This window comes from Takifugu rubripes, chromosome 4 (assembly GCF_901000725.2).
Source record: "Takifugu rubripes chromosome 4, fTakRub1.2, whole genome shotgun sequence".
NCBI lineage: Eukaryota > Metazoa > Chordata > Actinopteri > Tetraodontiformes > Tetraodontidae > Takifugu > Takifugu rubripes.
Window position 1 is genome coordinate 15,611,489 of NC_042288.1, and position 16,074 is coordinate 15,627,562.

Genomic DNA, 16,074 nt, shown 5'->3' on the forward strand with positions numbered 1-16,074 from the left:
ATTAGTGTCACAGCGTTATTAATTAGAAAATGATCTCCAGTATTGATGGTTCCCAGCCAGAAATGCAGCCCTTTTAATCAAGAGAGTTGTCCGAGTGCCGCCAGCATATGTGGGGAGGAATAAAGTAGTCAGAAAGGTTCCAAAGAGAGAGAGGCAGAGAGTTTTAGACAACAGAAGATAAGAGATTAACAAAGCACCATATTAACCTTCAGGTGCATCTAAGAGTTGGGAAATTGAATGCAGCTCTTGGTGCAGCGTGGATCCATATATCGATCCAGCCCGGCTTACAACCCCTAATCCTGCAAATCTTCTTGAAGTCCTGACGTGCTGTATTGAATATCCGAATGACTCGAAAAGTAGTGCTTAAGCATAATTTATCTAATGCATCGGCCCACCCGCGTTCACGTCCATCGTTTGGAACCAAACTCTGGATCTGACATTGGACCATCGGAGTGTCACAAAATTATCACGACATTTAAAAGCAATCTTGGTGTTTGGCGAGATGAACCCGAGACAACCCTGAACTGGAACCAGTAAAACCACAGGTAGCCTGTTCATCTGCCGGCGCTACTTTTTAGCTACTGATCTCCCAGACCTCAAAAATCTGTTGCGCATTAATTCAGCACACAAGATTTTGTTAATGTTGCTATGATACATAGTCAGGGGCAGGAAGCCACAATTACCCATCTGCGCCATTTTAGACTGCGCAGTATTACCTCTGGAACGTCTTGTTCATTTTTATGGCTGGTAGAAGCCACATAATTGGTTGCGCAGCCATGACGTCCCACCCAGGCAGCTGATCTCCTCATTAAAATACACCTGAACAATAATTCTCCATCTTTAAAGCGTTCCTTTCAGCAAGTGACAAAAAGCGCTTCACCTGCTGCCTGCAGAGGAGCCTGTAGCACGCAGGGTGTTCCCCATCCTCTCAGCCCTAATCAGACATCAGCTTGATCTAAATACTAATGATACACATTCAGATGGAGAAACATCTGAAGCCGTTAATCACGGTTAATTCAGCTGGAGACGAACCCACAATGGCGCTGAGAAAAAGATGCTTTTATCAGGGGCTGCGTGGAGCCAGCACATATGCTCTGCCTCCCACACCCTTAATATTTCTCATGGAAACAAACTGCCTCCGCTCTTTTTTTAGAAGCAGCCAGGCTGCCTGCTCTGGTTTCAAAGGGAATAACAAACGCACACGTTGTATTTTAATGTAACTATTCTAATTACTTGCTTGTTTTGCTGCATTTGAGTTCTGTTAGTACTTCCTGCTCTGTCGTCTGCAGAGTCGTGCGCACGTGTGTGTGTGTGTGTGTGTGTGTGTGTGTGCGTGTGTGCGTGTGTGTGTGTGTGTGTGTGCGTGTGTGCGTGTGTGCGTGTGTGCGTGTGTGCGTGTGTGTGTGTGTGTGTGTGTGTGGCCTTACACCCCCAATCTGCCATTTCAATCACAGGTGACTACCACTTGTCATCTGCTGTCAGGCCTGTTATTGAGAGGCTCCCCCAGGATGCCTCTTTGTCTTTGGGGATGGATCTTCACCCCCCCCCCCCCCCACACACACACACACACACACACACACCACATACACACACACACACCAATTCCTTTTACTAGCATAATAGAGTCCTGGTGAAATATTCCAAACCTACAGCTCCGTCTGTGCGCCTCACTAAAGTGTGAGAGGCCGACACAATGGTGATACAGGTGCACCAACGTTGTATTCACGTCAACCCCACATGTTGTGTTCACTGGACAAAATATTAATGCACATTCCCGTCAAATGACAAGTGATTGTGCACGTTTGCCATGACGGGGAATTTCGTATTACTAGACAGAGTTTATTCCTGGAAATAGAAACCAGCATCAGGCGTGCGTCTTTATGGTGGCTCACACTTGTGCTTTTCCATATATAATGCATTTTATGCACCTTTGTTATGCAAAAGAGGAATGATGAAAAGAATTTCATCATTGAGAAATGGAAATCCGGCCGCCCCTCCCCCTCCCGGCGGTTATAAGTGCTGATGAGAGGTGCAGCAGTGCACACTTGGGGAAAATCCCCTCCACTCCAATCTTGCAAAAACGGCTTACTTGGCCTTTTTATATTTTATGTACCTCTTTTAGCAATAGAAGGATGGACAGGAAGACACTGATGAAAAATATTAATTATTCACATAGTGTCTTGCTTACAGTCTCACTGCTCATCCCCCAGCCATGCACTTTTACAACACATTTGCTTACTTTGCAAGTGCAGCGAGATAATATTAAAGCTGCGTGCCTTCGTTTCTGTTCTTTCTTTGGTGAAGACATAAAAAATGTAATTAGCCTTTTGCCCTGCGGTGTTCCAAATCTACCTCAACACAAGGTGGTGGATCTACAGTGTTAATCTTGCTGTTCACAGGAAGTGGCAATGGCAGTGTTAAAATGTGGTTTTGTTCCGTCTCTCATTTGTTCCTTTTTTTATTTCTCTTTATATCTCTTTTGTGCCGAAATTGAACAAAAACCCGAAGGAAGAAATGCAGCACATGTGGCTGGAAATACCGGGTTTTCATCTGGCCCAGGCTGTGGGCTGGATGAGGATCGCTTTATGAGGTAGGGACTTGACCTCTTCACACTGTGACACAGTGTGGATCACCTGTACACTTTAGCTGTGTCCAAAATTACCCCCAGTGCACTAACTAGGGAGGCATTCTGTAGGGGGGTGAATGCTAAGTGAGGATGATTGTATCCTATTTAGTGCACTCCATGTATCCCATAATGCATTGTGAAAAGTAGTATACAGCCAATACTCCCTAACCAAGCGATATATCCCATCATATTTATGTCAGAATATTACATCAACAAACACTCAGGGTGTTGTATATTTATTTATCAGGAGAACTCGACCAGCGCTGATGTGGATCTGGAACATATTTATTAAGTGCGAATATGATGGTGTCTAAATGCACTGGCTTAGGTCCAAAAGTGAATGTTCAGCTTATCAGTGAGTGCAGCACGTCGGCCACTCCAGCCTGCTCCCTGTTCAGTGAGTAGGTGGGAGTGTGTGATGTCACACACAGCATCAGGGAGGACGATGACACTGATGCACTTCCTGGGTCCTGCATACTGACAATATCCTTAAAAGATGTGTCCTGTCTTCTCTTTCTCACTCTGTCATGGTTTTGGTATAAAAACTGACCTTGACCAACTAACCAGCTGCAGGGTGTCACGTCCCCCCTGTAGAGAAGAAAGATGTTATTAATACAACAGAGGGAATTGCTTTTTTACACTGTTTATTACACACAGGACACGTGAAGACATAATGAACACATGTATGTGCCGTCATTAACGAAGGTGGGTCAGGGTTGGTAAGTTGTCTGAGCATTTAGGGGTGCAGTAACTTGCTCAAGGGCACGTCAGTAGTTCTCTGAAAATGTCCCAGCACCTCACGTACTTTAGTATTCTTCTAAACCTTGAAGTGATCTCTGCAGGTATGAGACGGGTTGTCCAGCCTTTATTCCTCACACTCCCATTAAGATAAATATTGAGTTCAGAAGGTCCTTACACATCGCTGTGAATTCCACCCACGCACACGTGCAGCGTCACCAGCTCACAATATTCCACTTCCATCAAATGTTGTCTGCATTTCATATTAATTATAAATAAAATAATTGCTCACATACTCTGGGGCGCATGGAGTGGGCCCGATCGTTCTGTTTTTAAAAATGAAACTTTTGTTTCTGGTGACCTGTTATCATTTCCAGCAGCTCAGAGTGACGCAAATGCTTCTCTCTGAATGAGAGGTGGAGATAAAAGCTCCAATTACTGATGGAGATGATGGAAGAGTATGGATCTGAAAGGTAGAAAAATGTTAAAAATGTGTTCACGTCTTACAGTCTGACACAACAGACGGTGGTGTGAAAAGGGTTTGCTCCTTCCTGATTTCTTTATTTTTGCAGGCTCGTCAAAATCTTTGAGATCACGAAACAAATTTACATTTTCTACAAAGATAACACAAATTTTAAAAAAAGCTGTTTTTTAACGAAGGTGCAACTTAAATAGGACCTGCCTGACAAAGGGAATCAGACCAGAAGATGTTCAAGAGCCAAAAAAAATGATGGAACAAATGAGAAACTCAGTCCTTCAGTCTTATCAGTCTAGAAAAGGTTCTAAAACTAACTCCAAAGCTTGGGACTCCAGTTTGGGATTTGGATTCTAAAGCTTGGGACTCCAGTTTGGGATTGGGATTCTAAATCTTGGGACTCCAGCTACCACGATGAGAGCCCTTATCCACAAAGACATGGAACCTTTTCCAGGAGGTACAACCAAAATTACAACTCATCAAGAAATCACAAAGGACCCTACAACAACATCCAAAGAACTGCAGGTCTCAGGTGCCTCAGTGAAGGTCAGACTTCATAATTCCACCAGATTGGGCACACATAGCCTGCGTGGCAGAGTTCCAACAAAAAACCTCTGCTGGGCAAACAGTTTTGTCAGAAAACATCTTGACATTTGAGAAAATACTCTGTGGACTGATGAGATTAAGCTGCTTCAAGATCTGGAAGAATTGTTGTGTTAAGTGGAACCATGAATTTTGATGTCTACCAAAAAAAAAAAAAAAGGAGGAATAACGTCAGCCTTCGTGACCTTCAGCTGAAGCTCACTTGGGTTCCACAGCAGGACGATGATCCAAGTCCACCTCTGGACGGCCCAAGAAAAACAAAATGAAGACTTTGGAGTGGCCTGGTCAACGTCAGGACCTTCAAAAGGTGCTTGAAAACCCTCCAGTGTGGCTGAATTACAACAATTCTGCAAAGGACATAACTTAAACTTGTTTTTTGTGATATCCTTGACAAACATTTCAATTGGCCTGATGCTCTGAAACCTTTAAGTGCAAAAAAACGTGCAAAAAATCCGGAATGGACCGGACACTTTTTCACACCACTGGGCAGAACATTGACTTCTCCTCCTCTCAACCTCACCTGCCAATTAAATGAAACTATCAGTGTTGTTTGCTGCCAAAGTGCAGCCATTTTCTGTCACCCTGCATTTAAGCCCACGCTGACGTTTTCCTTCTTCTAAAACGTGACAAAAGGTCCCGTCTGATGCTTTAAAGCTCCTCTGAAATTGTCTTTCCATCCCTGACAGCCGAGGCAGCTGGTGCTAATTATCTCCGTTAATGGTAAGATGAGGAAAAGATTGTTTGCTTCACCAACATCAGAATCATCACCAGCTTGACAATTATGCCAGGATCTCGCAGCTGTGGGGATGTTTACGTAGACAGATCGCAGAGATGCCGCGCCGCTGTGAATTCACGCTGCTTATTCTATGATTAACAAAGGAATTAGCATATTTACGCGGAATACGAGTGTTGTCATTATGTATTAGAGCAGAATGCACCCTGGCGGTTGGCTATCGCGAGCGATACTAATTGTGTCGACACCGAGATATGGAGGGCTAAACGGTTTTTGCTAAACGAGACGTAGAAAAGGTCAGAAACAAGAGATAAAGCTGTACTTTTGCCCACCCAGTTGGGTTTCAGATCCCTTCGTAGCATCTTGACTGTTATTACTTCCAGTGATTGAGACTGAATTTGCCTGCTGAGAACTGTTCCGTCTGTTGAAGGTCAAAAGGAGAGGAAACAGGCATTCATAAAATAAAATTAATTGGCTCTTCTGGGAAGCGGGACGCATCCTGTACAGAGAAATTGTGCTGACTGCGGATTTGTGGGACAAACACTTTTATTTATGCCTGTATAGCGTCTGTCTTGATTGCCAGACTCCCTGCTGCTAAGTGATAAGATTCTCCAGCAGATAGTGTCTGAATATGGAAAAACAGATACAATGCAAACCACGAATGTGCTCATTCAAAGTCTGCTTCTTTTGTACATCGAGGAAATAATTAGGCTGGAAAGGCAGCGTTCAGGTCGTGAATGGACGCTCTCTGGAACTATCTAACGTGCTGTAAAACACATCACCCTCAGCACGTCTGCCGGCCCAGATGGAGCTGGACCGTGTGTAGGGACAAACCAGTGCTGTTGTTCCGTTTCAGGCCCGGGCTGTTTCAAGTATCTTGTTTGAGAGAGCTGCAGATCATGTGTAGTACGCTCAGCCTCATTATATCAGACCCTGGGGAAAGGAGGGCCCTTTACTCCATACAATCAAAGCCACGGTGCTGCCTTGGAGGACATGCTTCAGTATGAAAAGAGGCTCCAGAGTACATAGAAAAGTAGCCTGCTCAGCCCTCATCACCCTGCTCTGTGGGAAGCTGCCAACATTGGAGGTTTTGATCAAGCCTCACCGTAAGGGTTTGTGGGTGACAGGTATGTACGACTCCACGGTTGTGTGAATAAATAGCTCAATTTGCATAACACATCAGCATCAAAACCGGCTTTCAACGTGCACGTGTGAGAACTACTTTTGCCAAAGTGTACCTTCTGGAATGCTTTTTCACAGGATAAATATACATTTAGACGATTTACCCATATTTTTGGTAGTACACATCACTTTGAGGTTGTTCCCAGAATCGCCATCACTGGATCTCTGGATAAGCTCTGCAGCTCCCATTGTCCAACGAAAAAAAGGAAATGATGCGGCTACTCTTTTAAGGCAAGCATGTTTCACCCGATACCCGACTACCCCCAGAAATCTCAGCCATATTGATCCTTCTGACGCTGAGTGACACCACGATTAACAGGCTAATCCCACATAAAAGCTGGTCCGTCAGCCTTTTGGAGCGATTTAGCTCTGATGCTACCAATGAATAGATAAATACACTAGATAAGTGGGAAGCACAGTGGCAAGAAAAACCCTGCCATGCATCCAAAAAAGGGCCCGACCATAAGCAATAACTCCGAGATGGATCATTGACATTGATTTTGTTGGGCAGTTCTTTAGAGGCCGAGAAGGTGAAATGGAGGCGACAGAAGTAGTCATGGAGGCATTGTTTTCCTCCATCTGCATAGTGGGTCTGAAGTTTAAAGTTCTCACACGTCACCCATCGCTGGCTACACTGTCCACTGCTGAATTTAGCCAAACACTGGTCGCCTAAAGCATTTTATCATGAAATTCTAAGATTATCAGATGCAAAAATCTGCCACGGGATCCAAATCACACACAGGTACAGTCCGGGCAGGTTCAGGCTGCTTCGGGCTGCTACGAGTAAACCATCTTCAGCCTCGTCTCCAGGCACCGATGGTGGAACATTGTCTGACTCCAGCATCCCACTCCGGCCCCGAGCTGCTTCTCACACTCTTATCTGTGCTTGGAACGATGCGTCGTATTAAGAATGTTGATCAGTTGTAATCCACAGCCCTCCCTAATGACAGACTGGATCTTTTTATCCTTAATTCCTATTGAACAGTAATTAAGACCTCAGTGAGACATTCATGGGAAAGACGACCAATGTCTCCCAGATTCCCCTCACCTGCTCTAATTTGGGATTAGGGCTAAGGTACACATGTCATCACATACTCTGGTCAACAGATGCAAATCTGAAAACACTTTAAATTATTTATTGAGATCTTTGAGGAAATTCAGTGTGAGAAATCCTGAAAACCGTTTGATGTTATTAGCAGATTTTGGAGGGAAATGACACATGGATACATACCATTAAAAATTGAAGAATCAAATGGTGAAATTATACATCTCCTTTGGTGTAAAAGACAGAAAATACTCACCGAACTATTGTGAGAGGCCACCAGGGAGGGTCAGATCCCCTTTTTCAACACAGCACACGAGATCTTTCCAAGCTGTGTTTCATGAGCTGAGAGCGAAAACCAACCTAGTCAGTTAAATGCTCATAATAACAGATGCTGCCTCCTGCTTCTTTTGATTTAAACTCCTTCAATTTACATTTCAAATTATGACCTTTCAGAAGCTTTTGGGGTTAGCTGGAGAGGCCAGGTGGAGGTCTATGCTCATTAGAGTTTTAAAAACAGAGAAAATATAGTTTTCTCCGTTATCTTTCTGACAAATCATCTGGCAGAATTTGAAATGACAAAGGTTTTACTGCATTCAGCCCGTGCAGAAAATGATCAAAGGACTTTAAAGGAAGGTTGACCAAATATTGAAATCTTCCACTGTGTGCTTGATGGAGCCTTGAAAGCAGGCCTACTTCTGACTCTTGGCATATTCCCCTGTCACTTCCAGCGTGACTAATAATCGTGCTTGCAACATTAGTGCCTTAATCATGAAAAATCTGGCTGAAGCACCAGTCGTCCAACAGACTGGCTTTAATTCATCAAAGCTCTCATGCTCATTGGCAGAGTCAAACCAGATCTCTGCATTATTGAGTGCCTTGCTAATCAAATACCCACCGCAAGCTCCATGACGTTATCATCTATTTGAGCGAACCTTCACAGAGGGACGCAGTTCTCCTTGAGATGCAGCGATGGTTTTATCGTGATCATTTAGAGATGTGTTATTTAAGACAACGTGTGCGGGCGGAGAAGAATCTGCAGCTTCAGGAACAATGTCACCACATGACATTCAGAATGCAATTTGGAACTAGCTCCCCCCCTAATTCTTCAATGAATAAAAGTAAATGCAGAAATGGGTTAGGGTTAGTGGAAGATTTCTAAATCAATTCATTTTCTCAGCGTGCTGTCTTTTAAATTAGAACCAGCACATTTCCTTTAGAAAGGGAATTGCTGTCTTTCCCCCCATCAGCAGCTAGACAAGAGGAAAAGGAGCTTGACTGGAACACCTGATGTGCTGAGAATCCGTCGTGTTTTCGATATTTCACGTGCTAATCTCATTCCCCTTCTATCTTTTCCTACTTGGCAGTGTGTGATTGCGATGTTGTGGAGCCATTATCTGCGTGATGCAACCTGCCCGGCAGCATTTCCGGCATCGCTGACTTTGCAGATGTCTGAGCAGGAAAAAGATTTTGCCTGTAAATATTGATTTAACATATCTCGCTGGTGACACCTGTATTAATCCACAGACGTACAAACGACTTGCACCAATTGTTTCGTTTATTTGCATCAATACTTGTACACATTCGTCGGTCTCCCAGCACTGTAGCACGTAAACACAGGACAGCAACTTCAGCGTTGTCCATTCATCGTCATCAGCAGACAGGACTGAGAGAGTTCATCCCGCAGCAGAAAAATCCACCACGTCGCAGAGAAAATCAAACCACAGAAGGTGCGCCTCATAAATTAAAACAAAATAGTGAAACATGATCTTAAGAACTTCAGTGGTAAACATCAGTGCAATTCTGTAGCATCTACCGCAAATACGGATGGGAGAAGATCACACTGGGGGATGGGAGTTCAAGAGAAGTAGAAGTCTGACACTGAAGCAATCTCCCACCATCCTGCTGTAAACAGAGACCAGGGTGCCACAACAGTTAGCATTACACAGTCGATGGAAGGGAGCAGCTCTGTCCAAATACAGGCAACACAAGAATTCACCGCGATGAATGAAGATTTCCTGCAAACAGCTGTTTGAGACTAGTAGAAATTAAAGGTGGAATGATGGATGCGGGTGCAGGTGCAGGACAATATGCTACTGGTGCAGTTTCTGGTGTCTCATTTGAGCTGGTGCGTCCTAAATGACCAAATGATCGATTAAACCTTAGATGGACAGTGGGTGAGATGGAGCCTTTATGATGCCAGTGGCCCAATTCAGTCATGACATGAATAACATGAGGTGAAATATTGCTGCAAAAACATGTGCATTCTATGCAAGCATAGACATAATAAGCATATTGAAGCCTATTCATTATAAACCTCTTAGTGGACAGCATTGGCCACATGTGTGGCATCATATACATTTCTGAATTTACATATATTCATATTTACATGCACGTTCAGTGCAACATATTGTTGTTGTTTTTTTTGCTCACCCACACATTTGGACGTTCTGACATTTAAGACAGGGGTGTGATCCTACTTAAGTGGATCATTCACTGAAATAAAAACCACACAAGACCATTTCACAGGTCTGAGCTTTTTTTTTTTTTTTTTTAACATAGTGACAAAATAAATAACACGGATTTACACGAAGCAGTAAGTGGTCATTTTCTTCTCTCTATAAGTGCACGGAGTTAGTCAAATGTTTACACCAGGGCCGTCAGGCATAGAAGATGAGCTCGGGAATCTGCCCTCCTTGCACCCCCGTCCCGTTGGTGCTATCAGAGGAGCACTGGAACTGAAAAGTCACTTTCCCACACTGCACCTCTGTCATCCCCTCCTGTCCGAAGTAGCTCAGCTCATTTCCGTCCAAGACCACGCTGGCTGTGTAGAAGGTGTCGGGCTCGATCTGGACCGGGTACTCGAACCACACGGGGAAAGTGTTGCTGGAGCCGTCGGAGAAGTACTTGCTGAGGTTCTGTCCCAGCAGCACTCCCTGACGCTTCAGCTCGATCTTGGCACTGTACTCTGCCGAGCCGCAACTCGATCCGTACAGTCCGAACCCGGCGATAAAGACTCTTTTATCCACGGCGAACTGTATACTGTCACAGCGGCCCCGGTAACGCCACTGGTTGCTCCGGTAGGCACAGGACTGGAATCTGTGGCATCGCTGGGGGCTCAGGCCTTTCCTGGGCTGACTCATAAACTCCAGCTCAGGCTTCTTGACCGCCGTGTACCACAGGAAGATGTCATTGGTTTCTGACAGTGTCAACACGCCAGACTGGGCTGCTCCATTAGCAAAATCATCCAGAGCCATAGTAGGGATACGTATCAGGTATATGGCTTTGCCCAGAACCTTGCGTTTGTTATCGGTGGACGATGTGATCTCCTGCCTTTGGCACTCAGCATCAGCCCAGCTGAGCGCTGCCTCGAATACGACTATCTCTTTAGTGTTGAGTGTTTCTCGCTGTAGGATGCTCTCCAGGGTCTGGGCGTCGATGTCGCAGAAGCCCTCCGAGCGTAGCGCCAGCTCAGCCTGGGCATCAATCACCTCCCAGCAACGCTGCGTCAGCTCTGGCTCCTCGAACAGACAGCTCTGGGAGAGTAAGACACAAGCGTTCTTGGCACTCAGGCTGGTCTCCAGGAAGGTGACGCAGGCACGCGCCAGGTGAGGGACAATGTACTTCTTGGCTGCGTAAAGAGTAGCCAAGACCGTGTCTGCACTCAGGTCAATCTCATCACAGTAAATGTACCTGTCGATGCAAAGAAAAAGCTTCTCTCAGCTTTACAGAAAAGGGGTTGAAAGTGTTAAGAGTTGTAGCCTTCCTGGAAATAGAAATCCCAGCTCAAACCAATCTCACAGGAGAGGACAATTTTGTCCCTCATGTGGCAGAAGATCTAAAATATAGACTGATAGAAGGAGGTGGGGGGCTAACAGGATGTCCGAGTTAGTATAAAGTGATTCAGCATGAAACACAGACAAGGGAATCAAAATAAAAACAGAAAATGTTCTTTTTTTAAAGGTGGTAAAGAACTTCCATCAAACTGATGAAGCTCTCCAGCACATACAGTAATGAGAGTAAAAGAGCCGGTGAGAGGATCAGCTGAAAAAAGGGCTGCAGAAGACAACACTTACTTCAGCATCGCCAAAAATGCTGCCGGTTCCACGTCTGGAATATGGATTTCATCCTTGTTCTCGGCTAATTCGCCATAAAACATCGCATGGAACACTGAGCTGCCCACAGCCAAAACATACTGTCGGGAGGAAGAGAGAAAACAAGGTGCCGACGTGAGCGAAAAGAATCTCAGAAAAACTCAGCCGCCACTGGGTTTATAGAGGGAATGTTGGGAAGAATGTTGGGAAGAAATTAGTTCAATTGTAGCACTTGTTTCCCCCATTAAGAAATCTATTTTCCTTTAAGGATAGCCCAGTCTGCACAAATTGTGATGACTGGAGGTCTTTAACTTGTTGCTTTTCTCACATAATGAGAAAATATCAAACCCTTATTTCCCCTGAGGACAAAGTTGATAACCAAGATTGTCCATGTAAAAAAAAAAAAGGCCAAATAGCACAAGTGCAGCGGGCAAAGCAGGAGTTCAATTTGCTGTAATTGATGACTTCTCTGAACTTATGATGAAATCAGACGCAACCCATTATGATTTTAGTGACATCGTTGCTCTAATTACACCACGACGGCGCTCAGTTGTGTGTTTGTACTGGTGGGAACATCTCTTCCATTTCCAGGCAGTCGATAAACAGTCCCTATCCAGATTCAGAGCCAAATAAAAGCAGCATATTAAAGAAAAATTGCTGCCCCCACTTGGCCCTTTGCATTCATAGATGCTCCTGTGCCTTACTGCGTTCAGCTGCAAGCCATGTCCTCCATCTTAGGAGGACATAGTGTTGTAAATTAAATCATAATGGGTATCTGACATCCTGCCAAATGGACACAATAAAGATTGCAGCCTGAAAATGCCACCACATCCCACCAGCACCTGTCCTCAGCATTAACTCTAGTGTCCTCTCTGCCCTGCTCTCTATAGTACCGTGCACTTCACCTGCTAATCACTGATAAGGCAGGAAGAACAGAAATAGGTACGCGAGATGGACGGTCAAGTCGAACTCATAGCTGCAGCATTGGCCGATTTAGTGTAAATACTATATTCAGATCCTAGCAGAGCCAGCCTAAAGGTGGGATTTAAGGCAACAAAGAACTTGTTCAGATGTGTTCAGATTTGTGTTGCTGTTAGTTAATGACTGAAAACGTATCGCTAATGTGTGCAATGGGGAGCAGAATGCATCATTGCCTTATCGCTGTAATTGTCTCTGACTGGCTGCGCTTGATTAAAAGTTGAGTAATTGCAGCGTTGGCTGTGAAAAGCTGCGTTACAGCTGAGACAAAGGCCGCCGCCGCCGCCGCCGCCAGCACCTCTCCGCCGTTTTGACTGCTGAAGAGGATATCCCTCCTTGCCTGGCTGTGCCTCTGTCCTTCCGCCTGATTTGCATAAATAATTGAGGACTGTCTCCAGAAGACACATGGCTGCAGAAATGAGAGGGGAGCACAAAGGACTCGGTGGTGCCATTACAGCTGGCAAAGATCACCATTGTTTTTAGCGCTCATCTGATACGAAGGAGACCGGGGCAGATAGCTCATTTGTTAATTTCCTCCCCGCTGCCGTGACGTTACTGGCTGATGGGAGTCTTACTCTGTGTCCCGGCAGCCGCTCCGTCCTTCCATTTTGTCCCACCATAAAGTGGACATCTGCCATCAGCTCGTTGTTGAACATGACTGAGTTTCTATGAAGGGAAACAAGCAGAAGGAGAAAGAGGTGTAGTTTAGCCGCGGAAAATAAGCAAAATCTCTGATACAGAAGGAAAAAATCAATTTAAATGACTGAGACGGAGAGTTTTTTAGTATGACACGGCAACAGCCGACCGATTTCCTGACATGAACCAAGTCAAACTGGGAAACGGGACAATGGACTGACTGGAAAATCCCTAGTGTGAAAAAAATGCCTCTGACATTAAAGCTGTGTTCATATATTATTGAGTAGTGGAACATGTCAGCGGGGCGGGTAAATACCACCCATCGGGTTCTGGAGGGACAACAAAGCCGGGACAGAAAGCGGACTTTTAGCTGTGGACAGCTGGTGTCCTTTACTGACAGGCCAAGGTAAATATTGTGCTTTCAGTACAGGAAAGCGAGCCGGCGCTCGTCCGCCCTGTGTTGTGTCAGCGCGGCAGAGTCCACCGGAGCGGGGGGGGGGTGTAAACAGAGATACCCCCCCAGCAGAGGACGGAGCGGTGGGAACACCCACCGCACACACACACACACACACACACACACACACACACACACACACACGCACCCTGAGGAGACCATACTGTTGATAATACTTTACTGTTGCACACATGTCATGCAAGTTTAATAAGCATTAGGCGGAAGTGCCGCGCGCTGTTTTAACGGCTTTTATTCAGGTTATTCGGGCTGTTTTTCTCTGGCTGCACCCACCTCTCTCTGATAGTGGAGTAAAGTCCCTGCCAGTTGCAGTTCTGTATGGTGTTGTTGTTGTTGAGGTTCTGCTGCTGGTAGTGTTGCACCGTGGCGCTGGCCACGGGCTTTTTGGTGGGAAAAATGTCCGCTGCCATCTTCTTCTTCTTCTTGCTCCTCAGGGTGATGATCTCATAACAGACTGGGGGCAGCTTGGAGCTGCCGCTGGCATTCGCTTTCTTGGAGCTCTTACTCGACTTGCTTTTGACCGACTCTGGAAGCATCAAGAAGAAAGTCAGACATTTCATGTTCCTCCCCTTGGCATCGACCATGAGTGTGTTCAACTGCTGAGCAGTGGGAGCGCACGCAGAGAAGTCATTCAAGAGGAGCAGGCAGGTGCGATGGAGGACTGGGGGTGACTGGGGTATCGACTGCACTCGCCAGGGCAGTCCTCGCGCGGGGGCACCTACGGAACGATGATCTCTGCTCTGTCTCAGTTGCTTCACTCCTCTGTAAATGGGGACTCAGACTGGGAATCCAAAGGCACTTTTCCTGTGAGAAGTTTGGTCAGCTGACGGAGGGGCTCGTGGGAATCCCATCGCTGGTTGTCCAGGGTGATGGGATCAGCTCTTCAAATCACTTCTCTTCCTCAGCGCTCTCACTCGCTGCTAGGCTGGGGGCTGGTCCGACAGCTCCAGATTTAGTGTGGCTGCGGCGGTCCCCACACAGGCAGCGGCTTTCATTTCAGTCCTTTTGGTTTTTAGTTTACTCCTGTGCCTCCGTCTCCCTTTGGCTGCCGGCCCGCGCTCCTCTCCAGCACTTCTTTGGCTCGCTCCCCGGGAGGAGAGGCATCTGCAGGATGTCGGCGTGGATGCTGTGGTGCTCCTCTCTCCATCCACTCCTTCTGCTGACTACGGAGATTGAATGGGAGAAGCCAGAGGAGGGAGAGCGAGAGAGAGAGAGGGGGAGAGAGAGGGGGGAGAGGGAGAGAGAGAGATCCACCCCCCACTCCTTACAGCTCTATTGCTCCACCAATGGCAGTGCCCCACATTCATGATTGGCTAATGCAGCCTAGTGAAGCACATGCTTGAATATGCAAGAGTCAATGTCTCAATTAAAGTGACAACCATTACTTATTATTCTAATCATTATTGTCATCGTTACTGTCATTATTAGGGCACCTCCATTTTTCTGCTGTTTGTGTTTTGACTAGGGGCTCAGCATACATCCGGTAGGCATACAGAAGGAATGTTTGTCTTGTAAAGGTTAATGGAAATGCATATCTTATTTTTAAGGGCAACCTTTGTTTAATTCATGGGTTCATTAACAGCAGTAATTCATTTTAATGAGATTCATACAAAAAGATGAATTTGCATTTTGAGGGTCTTTGTTTCTTTGATTAGATTTCTGCCCCTTATCACTTTTCCAAACACAAGACCGGCATGAAAAGAAAGAAAAACATCCCACTAATGAGCTAGCTTGTTTGTTACTAGGGTTTGATAAAGAGTATATCATATCCTGCATTTATGAAGCCCTTCAAAAATGATTTCCCTAAATAAAAATGTCATTCCCTCATCCAGGTAGCACATTTGTGTCAGACAGGAATGAATTTTAATGACATTTTCAGAAAAAGTTGCTAAATACCCAAGGAACATGTGATTAAATAGTGAAGTTCCAGATTCCAGAATCCAAATATCAATGATCAAAGTGGGCTTTGATGATAAATGGCTTTGATCATAAAGCAACCTACTATGTTACGTAACCTTGGATCACTACGTGTCATGTTGGTCGGAAAAAATATGGCAAGTAGTGACGCGAGGTTACGTAACATCGTTTGTGGATCTTTGTTGGTGCATAATGGAACCCGGACCTGCAACGGCACCGATGCCTGGCAGCGTTGCTGTGGTGCTTCTTTATTCATAAAATGCAAGAAACCCTGAATATTCTAGTCGCTGTGCTCAACACCTTACAGGGCGTGTTGCTTTAACCACATCCCATCATTGGCTGTTGTGTTATAACTTTATAATATTAATATTAGTATTAGAATATGCATGTGCATCCTTGAGATTTCCTTAATCTCTATGAGATTTCTGGAGATTTAGCTAGACTATTGTATTAATTGCCCTTTTCTGCTCCTCTAGTCTAGCTGTCTTTAGGTAAAATCCTGCAACCGCATAGCTAGCTATCCTAAGTAGCGTAAGAACCACAATTAATAGTGCATATTTGCATGTTCTACAATATTA

General features: G+C 45.2%; 1 protein-coding gene across 1 annotated transcript; it reads right to left on the reverse strand.

The window, feature by feature from the left end:
• Positions 1 to 8,940: 8,940 nt before the first annotated feature.
• btbd3b (BTB (POZ) domain containing 3b) lies at positions 8,941 to 14,813 on the reverse strand. The gene is made up of 4 exons (XM_003964235.2): positions 13,853 to 14,813; positions 13,047 to 13,137; positions 11,476 to 11,594; positions 8,941 to 11,092 (listed from the first exon to the last, which is right to left on the reverse strand). The coding sequence occupies exons 1-4, from the start codon at positions 14,161 to 14,163 to the stop codon at positions 10,060 to 10,062; spliced, it is 1,554 nt and encodes a 517-aa protein (XP_003964284.1). The 5' UTR covers positions 14,164 to 14,813; the 3' UTR covers positions 8,941 to 10,059.
• Positions 14,814 to 16,074: the final 1,261 nt, after the last annotated feature.

Excerpts from the sequence above, each read along its gene's own strand:
- btbd3b (XM_003964235.2), bottom strand. The coding sequence starts at position 14,163 with ATGGTCGATGCCAAGGGGAGGAACATGAAATGTCTGACTTTCTTCTTG. Across the intron at positions 11,595-13,046 it reads AGCGGCTGCCGGGACACAGA|TATGTTTTGGCTGTGGGCAG; the intron begins GTAAGACTCCCA and ends TCCTCCCGACAG. Across the intron at positions 11,093-11,475 it reads GCATTTTTGGCGATGCTGAA|GTACATTTACTGTGATGAGA; the intron begins GTAAGTGTTGTC and ends TTGCATCGACAG.